The sequence below is a fragment of the Rhinopithecus bieti genome, unplaced genomic scaffold, assembly GCF_001698545.2.
Source record: "Rhinopithecus bieti isolate Rb0 unplaced genomic scaffold, ASM169854v2 scaffold_5497, whole genome shotgun sequence".
In the NCBI taxonomy this organism is placed as follows: domain Eukaryota; kingdom Metazoa; phylum Chordata; class Mammalia; order Primates; family Cercopithecidae; genus Rhinopithecus; species Rhinopithecus bieti.
Window position 1 is genome coordinate 187,103 of NW_016805006.1, and position 10,595 is coordinate 197,697.

General features: G+C 35.7%; 1 protein-coding gene across 1 annotated transcript in view; it reads left to right on the plus strand.

Annotated features, from left to right (window-relative positions):
• Nucleotides 1-10,595, plus strand: part of BRIP1 (BRCA1 interacting DNA helicase 1) — a 195,283-nt gene that overhangs the window by 121,839 nt on the left and 62,849 nt on the right. Inside the window, 2 exon segments of the mRNA XM_017870816.1 lie at nt 3,511-3,670; nt 4,974-5,095. Coding sequence (XP_017726305.1) covers nt 3,511-3,670; nt 4,974-5,095 — 282 coding nt within the window.

A 10,595-nucleotide genomic window follows, 5' to 3' on the forward strand; every position in this document is an offset into this window, starting at 1 on the left:
AAAAAAAAAAAAAAAAAAAAAAATTAGCAAAGAAATGAAAATTAAAAATTAATAAAATTAAATAAATAAAAATGTTTTGTAGAATTGGCATTGAGGCCTTAGCTTTTCTTTGATGGGAGACTTTTTGTTACTGATTCAGTCTCCTTACTAATCTGTTCAGATTTTCTGTTTCTTCATTATTCAGTCTCGGTAGGTTGTATATTACTAGGAATTTGTCCATTTCATCTAGTTTATTCAATTTATTGGCATATAATTTTTCAGAGTTGTCTTTTATTATATTGGTGGCATCAGTGTCTCTTCTTTCATTTCTGATTTTCTCTTTTTTTTTCTTAACCAATCTAGGTGAAGGCTTGTCAATTCTGTTGATCTTTTCAAAAATCAACTCTTAGTTTTATTGTTTGTGTGTTTTTCTGTTCCCTATTTTATTTCTGCTCTAATCTTAATATTTCTTTCCTTCTGCGAACTTTGAGTTTACTTTGTTCTTTTTCTAGTTTCCTGAAGTGTAGAATTGGGTTACTTGAGATCTTTCTTTTTTAATGTTGGCATTTACCACTATAAACTTTGCTCTTAGTGCTGCTTTTGGTGTATCTCTACTTTTGGTATGTTGTGTTTTTTTTCCATTGGTCTCAAGATAATTTCATAACTTTCCTTTTGATTTCTTTTTTGAACCATTCATTGGTTGTTCAAAAGTGTGTTAATTTTAATATTTTTGTAAATTTGCTGGTTTTCTGATCCTGAATTTTAGTTTCATTCTGTTGTGGTTGCAAAAGATACCTGGTATTAATTTTAATCTTACATTTGTTAAGACTTGCTTTGTTACCTGACACATGATCTGTCCTAGAGAATGTTCCATGTACAGTTGTGAAGAACATGTATTTTGCTGCTGTTGGGTAAAATGTTCTATATATGTCTGTTAGGTCCATCTGGTCTCTAGTATTGTTCAAGTTCCGTTTCCTTATGGCTCTTCTGTTTGGGTGTTTTATTCATTACTGAAGGTGAGATATTCAACTTTCCTACTATTCTTATGTTGCTGTTTATTTCTCTCTTCAGTACAATCAGTATTTGCTTGCTATATTTGGGTGTTCTGATGTTGGTTGGTATATATTTATAGTTGTTAAATATTCCTGGTGAATTGACCCATTTATCATTATATAATGTCCTTTTTTTTTTTTTTTGGTCTCTTGTGACAATTTTTTACTTAGAATCTCTTTAGTATCCTAGAATTGCCACCCCTGCTGTCTTTTGGTTACCATTTATAAGTAATATCTTTTTCTATCCCTTCACTTTCAGCCTATAGGTATCCTTAAATTTAAAGTGAGTCACTTGCAGACAGCATTTTTATCTATCCAGCCCCTTTATCTTTTGCTTAGAAAATTTAATCCATTTACGCTTAAAGTAATGACTGATAGAGAAAGACTTACTATTGTCATTTCAATAATTGTTTTCTGTCTAACTATAGCTTTTTTGTTCCTCTTTTCCTCCCTTGATGTCTTTTTCTGGAGAATAAAAATTAATATAACTTCTTAGCTGTGTTTATAGAATTAAAGTAGTTCTTCCTGTTTAATTAAAGCATATTGTGCAGCAATTAACTATTTTACTAATGTTTTGTTTTATAGTCTTATTAAGAAGTTTATTTCTAAAATAAAGGTAAAATTGAGGAAATAAATTATCTTATTAAAACTGATCAGTTGCTGTTTTCCAGAGAATTTTGAATGGTTTCTTATAATAACTCGTCCAAATTGTGTAGAACTCATAGTATATAACAAGCAGATAAAACAGTTCAATTTAAATAATAATCTCTAATATTAGCTTTTGTCTTTTTCATTTATTCAGCTTTATTCTTTCTTTGCATTTGCTATGTTTCATTTTCTAGCTTCTTAGAAAGAATACTTGATTCTTTTATTTTGACATTTTAAAAATAAATATATTTAAAGCCATAAATGTATTTCCAAGTATTGCCATTGCTGTATGCCACATGTTTCGAATTGTGAGTGGTTTACTTATTCATAACTAAAGATTTAATGAATTCTACTGTGTTTTTCTATTTAACTCATACGGTTTTTAAGAATATGAGTTTTACAGCCACGTGTGTTGGTTCACACCTGTAATTTCAGCACTTTGGAAGGCTGAGTCTGGAGGATCCCTTGAGACCTGAAGTTTGAGACTAGCCTGTTCATCAAAGCAGGATCTCATCTCTACAAAAAATATAAAAATTAGCTGGGTGTAGTGGCATGCACGTGTAGTCCCACCTACTCAGGAGGCTGAGGTGGAGGGATTGCCTGAGCCTAGGAGTTCGAGGCTGCACTGAGCTATGATCTTGCCACTGCACTCCAGCCTGGGTGACAGAGACGCTGTCTCTAAAATCAATCAATCAATCAATCAAGATGAATTTTTGTTTTGGGCTTGACTTTTAATCTACCATGACTTTATATTATTGACTTTTAATCTACCATGGCATAATTGTTTAAAAATGTGATCAATATGATAAGGATTGCTTAAAATTTGTTGAACGTCCTTTCGTAATCTAACCCATGGCTGTAAATGTTCCATTTGTGCCCATATATTTTCTACTTCTTGGCTGAGTCTTTCTTTATATCTTTTTTCAATGCGGGTTATTAATGATGATCAAATATTCAGATAATGAGCTTATCTGCCTATACACTTAGTAAAATGATCTTAAATCGTCTTCATTTGAAGACGATTTAAGAATATTAAGAAACTTCACCTTAGGTTTAAAGAGAGAACTTAAAGTTTGTTAACTTTGACAGAGGTTTTTTGTTTTGTGCTTTTGCTTTTGAAATTGCCAAGATAGGCCGGGCGCGGTGGCTCAAGCCTGTAATCCCAGCACTTTGGGAGGCCGAGACGGGCGGATCACGAGGTCAGGAGATCGAGACCATCCAGGCTAACACGGTGAAACCCCGTCTCTACTAAAAAAATACAAAAAACTAGCCGGGCGAGGTGGCGGGCGCCTGTAGTCCCAGCTACTGGGGAGGCTGAGGCAGGAGAATGGCGTGAACCCGGGAGGCGGAGCTTGCAGTGAGCTGAGATCTGGCCACTGCACTCCAGCCTGGGCGACAGAGTGAGACTCTGTCTCAAAAAAAAAGAAATTGCCAAGATAGTAGTGGTAGTAGTAGTAGTAGTGGTAGAAATTGCCAAGATAATAGTAGTAATAGTAGCAGTAGTAGTAGTGGCAGTAGTGGTGGTAGAAATTGCCAAGATAATAGTAGTAGTAGTAGTAGCAGCAGCAGCAGCAGCAATGTTGGTGGTAATTGTAACAGCAGCAGCAAACTATGTGCCAACACCATTCAGATCTCTCTAAATCTGTTAATAAATTTAACCCCATAAACACTCTATGAGATATATTGTTTTCTTCATTTTATAGATGAGAAAAGACACAGAGAGATTAATATACTTGCTGTAGTCACATTTAGTCACATTGGCTTAAACAAATGGAGGAAAGTTTGTTTAGCTAGACACACAAAAAATAATTTTTTTCTTTCCTCTCTTTAGTTACTAGAAAAATTAAAAGAACGTTGGCTCTCTACTGGTTTATGGCATAATCTGGAGTTGGTGAAGACAGTCATTGTAGAACCACAGGGAGGAGAAAAAACAAATTTTGATGAATTACTGCAGGTGTACTATGACGCAATCAAATACAAAGGAGAGAAAGGTAACGAAATTATTTCATGGTTGGTGAAAAAATATTTTTTATTACAAAGTAAGAAGGTACAATTATAATTTTATATTTTAAATGAATTACACTTAAGAGAAAATTATAATCCTGAGTGAAAAGAAAATAAGCTGGGTAAAGAAATTCTTTTAATTGTACTTGTTCTCCTGTGAATATTTTCACTTGGGTATGCTGATTCAACTTTAAGAAAAATGATGCCATCATCTCACAGTCTTCAGTGCACTACCTGAAATATTTTGTGCAAAAAGGCATAGGATATATATAAATATATTCCTTACTAGCCAAATGAGACCTATATTTTGATGCAATTAGTACCCTTGGTGCTTATATTCTATTACATAAGGTAAACTTGAATTTTCAAAACATCACTGAAAACTTAATTCCAAGTTAGAGCACATCCATGAAGAGTTTGATGTGAGGCCGGGCGTGGTGACTCTTGCCTGTAATTCTAGCACTTTGGGAGGCTGAGACGGGCAGATCACTTGAGCCCAGGAGTTTGAGACTGGCCTGGGCAACATGGTAACATCTTGTCTCTACAAAAAATACAAATATTAGCAGGGTGTGGTGCATGTGCCTATAGGTCTAACTACTTGGGAGGTTGAGGTGGGAGAATCACCTGAGCCTAAGAGGTCAAGGCTGCAGTGAGCTGTGATTGTGCCACTGCACTCCAGCCTGGCTGACAGAGTGAGACCTTGTCTCACAAAATAAATAAATAAATAAAATAAAAAAGTTTGATGTGAAGGGATAGTAATAGTTTATGAACAATGCAAGAAAGAGGTAATATAGCATGTCAGTATCTTTTTATGGTATATATATATATGGTGTTCTCTGTGTCTGTTTTAAATACTTTTAAATATATTGATTCCATTTGATATGTATTATCAATTAAAATTATTTCAGTTATTCTGAGAATTTTACTTTCAGGTGGTAAAGGTAATAATGCAACTTCAATTTTTATGAAATAAACCTGTTTATAATCACACAGTTCATATGCAAGTTGCTATTCTGACATGTTTTTATTGTATAAGTTATCTGGAAGATGCACAGTTTGTAATTGGTTTGCTACCCTTTTGCATATAAATGTAATTTTGTTTCCCTTATTTACTTAAAGACATTGAACTGTTAAAACTATATCTCATAATAGTGTTTTATTTTGATTATTTTAAATTTACTACTATAATTACTATTTTATAATTACTAAAATTATAAATCAGGTATTTTCAAAATGACAAGAATAAGCAATTTCTGATAATTTTGGATATGCTTTTTTCTGTTGTTTAAGATGGAGCTCTCCTGGTAGCAGTTTGTCGTGGTAAAGTGAGTGAGGGTCTGGATTTCTCAGATGACAATGCCCGTGCTGTCATAACAATAGGAATTCCTTTTCCAAATGTGAAAGATCTACAGGTAGGCCATCAAAACTTTAAGTTTTATTATTACAGGAGTCATTGGTTTTGTATAAAGTTAATTTCAGGGATCCCTCATTTTATTGAGCTTTGCTTTATAGTGCTTTTTTACAAATTGAAGGTTTGTGGTAACCCTGCATTGTGCAAGTCTGTCGGCACCATTTTTCCAACAGCATGTGGTCACTTGTTTCTGTGTCACATTTTGGTTAATTCTCACAATATTTCAAACCTTTTCATTATTATTATATCTGTTAGAGTGGTCTGTGATAAGTGATCTTTGATGTTACTATTGTAATTGTTTGGGGCACCTCATACTGTACCCACACAAGAGAGCGAACTTAATTGATAAGTGACATATGTATGCTAACTGCTCCACTGACCACCCTTCCCCCATTTCTCTCTCCTCGGGACTCTCCATTCCCTGAGAGACAACAACACTGAAATTAGGCCAATTAATAACCCTACAGTGGCCCATAAGTGTTCAAGTGAAAGGAAGTATTGCATGCTTCCTACTTTAAATCAAAGATGAGACATGATTAAGCTTAGTGAGCAAGGAATATTGAAAACTGAGACAAGACAAAAGCTAGGCCTCTTGCACCAACCAATTAGCCATACTGTGAATGCAAGGGAAAAGTTCTTCAAGGGAATTGAAAGTGTTACTCTAGTGAATGTAGAAATAATAAGCAAACAGCCTTGTTACTGATATAGAGAAACGTTTAGTGGTCTGGAAAGAAGATCAAACTGTCCATAACATTCTCTTAAGCCAAAACTTAATTCAGAGCAAGGCCCTACCTCTCTTCAATTCTGTGAAAGCTGAGAGAGGTGAGGAGGCTGCAGATGAAGCTAGCAGAGGTTGTTTCATGAGGTTTAAGGAAAGAAGCCATCTCCATAACTTAAAAGTGCAAGGTAATGCAGCAGGTGCTGATGGAGAAGCTACAGCAAGTTATCCAGAAGATCTGGCCAAGATAATTGATGAAAGTGGCTATGCAAAACAGAAGATTTTCAGTGTAGAAGAATCAGCCTTCTATTGAAAGAAGATGCCACTTAGGACATTCATAGCTAGAGAGGAGAAGTCAATGCCTGACCTCAAAGCTTCAGAGAACAGGCGGACTCTCTTGTGATGGGCTAATGCAGCTGGTGACTTTAAGTTGAAGCCAATGCTCATTTAACATTTTAAAAATCCTAGAGCCCTTAAGAATTATACTAAATCTACTCTGCTTGTGCTCTATAGATGGAACAACGAAGTCTGCATGACAGCATATCTGTTTACAGCACAGTTTACTGAACATTTTAAGTCCATTATTGAGACCTACTCCTCAGAAAAATCAATTCCTTTCAAAATATTACTGCTCATTAACCATACACATGGTCACTCAAGAACTCTATGGAGATGTACAAGGAGATTAATGTTTTCATGCTTGCTAACAAAACATCCACTCTGTAGCCAGTGAATAAAGGAGTAATTTCTACTTCCAAGTCTCACATTTCACAAGGCTATAACTGCTATAGATAGCGATTCCACTGATGGATCTGGACAAAGTCTATTAAAAACCTTCTGGAAAAGATTCACCATTATAGATGCCATTAAGAACATTCATGATTCATGGGAGGAGGTGAGAATATCAACACCAGCAGGAGTTTGGAAGTCATTGATTCCATCCCTCATTGGATGACTGAGGGAGTTAAGAGTTCAGTGGAGGAAGTAACTGTAGCTGTGGTGGAAATAATAAGAGAACTAAATTAGAAGTGGAGCCTAAAGACATGACTAAATTGCTGCAATCTAATGAGGAAACTTAAACAGATGAGGAGTTGCATTTTATGGATGAGCAAAGAAAGTGGTTTTTTGAGACAGGAACTATTCTTAGTGAAGATGCTATGAACATTGTTGAAATGACAACAAAGGAGTTAGAATATTAACTAAACTTAGTTCATGAAGCAGCAGCAGAATTTGAGAGGCGTGACTCCAATTTTGAAAGAAGTTTTATGATGGGTAAAATGCTATCAAAGAGCATCTTACGCTACAGATAAATCTATTGTGAAAGGAAGAGTCACATGATAGAGCAAATTTCATTGTCTTATTTTACGAAATTGCCACAGACACTCCAACCTTAGCAACCACCACCCTGATCAGTCAGCAGCCATCATTGAGGCAAGACCCTTTGCCAGCAAAAAGAGTGACTCACTGAAGGCTCAGATGATCATTAGCCTTTTTTAGCAATAAAATATTTTCAAGTTAAGGTATATGCATTGGCTTTTGAGACATACTGCTGTTGCCCACTTAATAGACTGCAGTATAGTGTAAACATAACTTTTATATGTGTTGGGAAACCATGTTTCCCAACGGAAAATTCATGTGGAATTCCCACGGAATTCCCACGGAAAATTCATGTGACTTACTTTGTTATGATATTCTCATTATTGGGGTGGTCTGGAACCAAACTTGCAATGTCTCTCAGGGATGTCTGTATACATTTTCCTGTATCCTTAGACATTTTTAAGTCTTTGGTGAATCTGAATGAGTGAGAAAAGTTTAGTAGATGTAGATTTTATTTTATTTTCAACTTACACTGTCTTTTGGTCAATGAGAGTTATTTTCAAAGTCTGGTCCTGGGTCAGGTGCATTGGTATCACCTGGGAACTTAAGAGAAATAAAGACTTTCAGGCTCATCCAGACCTGCCGAATCAGAAACTCTGGAAGAGGAAACCAGCAATTTGTGTTTTATGTCTTTTAACCACAGACTCACGGGTTTCTCCGGGGAATCCTGGGGTCTTTTGTCCATCTGGCTCCCTTCTCTCCAGTGTCCTGCCTTGCAGATTTTGTGATTTAGTCACTCCATATTCTGATCTCTTCCACCTCAGCTCAACAGGACCACTGCACTCTGCTTGTACTTTAATGCTCTGTGCTGTGGTCAGGAAATTATACCCAAGCAGAGAACTGGGATAATGGAGTTCACCTAATGAATTCCACTTAGCTCCAGAATTACTGTCTTGTGCTGTTTGGTGTCTACTACCTGAAAACAGTTGCTCTGTTTTGCCCGGTTATGCAATTACTTATAATGGAAGAAATATTCTCAAACCAGTTACTCAATCTTGGCCAGAAACAGTTGTATCTCATCATCACTGATTGTTTCCTAAACAATATATTTGAAAAACTATAGTAATAATTTGAGCCTAAGTTGAAGTTATTATTCATCAAGGAGGATTTTCTTTTACTTCCTACGGGCATTGGAAAGTGCCAGCAATCTGAGAAAACTTGAGATTTTTTGGCCACTGAGCTGACTTATTGATTATGACCTATATCCCTCCTCCCAGGGTACAATCAGTTAGAGTCTCATACCAAAGCAAGAGTTCTTTCATTAGAATAGTTATCTTTTTAATTGTTAATACTTTACTAGGCACTGTGAATTAGATAATTTTACTTTTATTTTTCTAGTCCATAGCAGTCTTTAGGTAACATTAACAGTAATAAGCAGTATTTCTTTTGTTAGCCCCTACTCTTCCTGTAACCTCTGGACCTCTTCAAAATTTCTGAAAGTCCTCAGGGGGTATCTCACTTGATGATTCATAGTCTAATACTTTTTCAGCCTCCAGTAACTTTGGTGGTTTCCAGTACCTTTCTCCAATTAACCAGTGCTACTGCTGAGAGCACTAATGGCTATGCCCAAGGCTGGGTCTCCTATTCTAAAATGGCTGATGCTGCCTTGACTACTGCTACTGATGAAACAGTTGACATCTACCCAAGAAAAACTACTGTCACCGTCAACAGCACTAGTGCTGCATTCCACTGAAGCAGAGTGCTACTGATGGCACTGCTATTGGCACTGGTATTGTCTCCTTTTAATGTCTTATCATTTTACTTTAGCCCTACATTATTGCACTAAGGCTGCTTTGTTAAATTGGAAAGAACTATTTTCCCTTCTTTAGACCACACCTTCTTCCAATATGTTAATAAAATACAGTTTTTTCCCCTAAAACTAATTATTTCCATTTTCACCTATGTCCTCTCTCTTCCTTGGACCCTGCATATGAGTTCTTGAGAGCTGGAAAAGAAGAAAAACTTTATGGCTAATACTAGGTTGTACTAAATATTTTACATACAAAGTAACAAGGCCTAAAAGGGTAATCCAGATTATAATTCTGATTACATATGAGGAGAAGAGAAGGGAATGATATTCAGAGTAGTTATCAAAATAATTTGAACTTTTTCCATAATTTTTAGTAAAAGAAAATAAGCTGCAAGAAAATACAATGAGAATACAGGTATTTATTATGTTATTCTTCATTTTCTAAAAATTCTTAAAATTAAAAAAGTACATTTGTGAGGGAAGGAAATTCCATTTCTCTTTTCTTCACCTTTGCATCAACAGCTATGATTTTGAACATTGTTAAACCAATCTGGGGTTCTTAGTGCTTTTTCCTCAGGATAAATTCTTCCTAGACAATATCTCAGTCTGTCATGCAAAAAAGGTCACCTGGTGGCCTACTCTGACATTCCTCATTCATGATCCTATTTGTCATAGTTCTGCTTATGTGCATAAAACAGCAAAATAACAGAAGCATCAATGGGTTCTGGGTAAGATGGTGGTTCTAAAGGGTTATCCCTAGTGGTTCCCAAAAGGTGCAAGTAGGGTGGACACAAGAATAGTTCAAGCTGCAGGGACAAGGGATAGAAAAAGTGAAATTATTTACCAGCAGTACTAGATGTGGGAAGTAGATTTCTTACTGCCATATGTCTGGATCAGTTCTTCTTCTGTAACAACTCCAAAACTTAGTGACTTAAAACAGCAATCATTTATTATAGGTCATACATCTATGGAGTGATTGGGTGGCAGATGATCTAGACTTGGGCTTGGTTGGTCGGCGCTCTCCATTTTAGCTGGGCTCAGCTACTCTGCCCTAGTTGGCTGATCTGTGTTGAAGTCAACTGAGTCAGCTCTGTTCCACCTGTATTTCGTTCTTTGTGGACCAACAGACTAGCCAAGACATGTTATCATTGCAATGGCAGTAGTACAAGAGGGCAGGTTTAACTGTGTAAGCAATTAAGTCAAATACCTATTTACATCACATCTGCTAACTTCCTGTTGCCCAAAACATGTCCATGCATAATCTCAAAGTCAAGGAAGGGGAGAAAAGGGATAATTTCTACCACACATGACAAAGGACTTAGAATCATGACTTTAAAAAGGAGTCCTCAACTATCGCATTTTTCATAACTAAAGGGTATTTGTTAGTTATCCATTTATAAGACCAGTGTGTTATAAGTTTTAAGAGTATAAGCATGCAGTTTTTATGATGACTAAGAAGGCCTTTTATCATTTGGAAATGCCCAGAATATAGCAGTCAATACCTAAAATACTTGAAATATGTCAGAGCATCATTATGAGTGATTTCTTAAAATTTTTATAAATGGTTAAACAAGTATTTGAAAATATTTGTATGCCTCTATGGAATATAAAAGTTAAGTTTAAAATTCTTTTTTTTTTTAATTTTTTTTTATTATA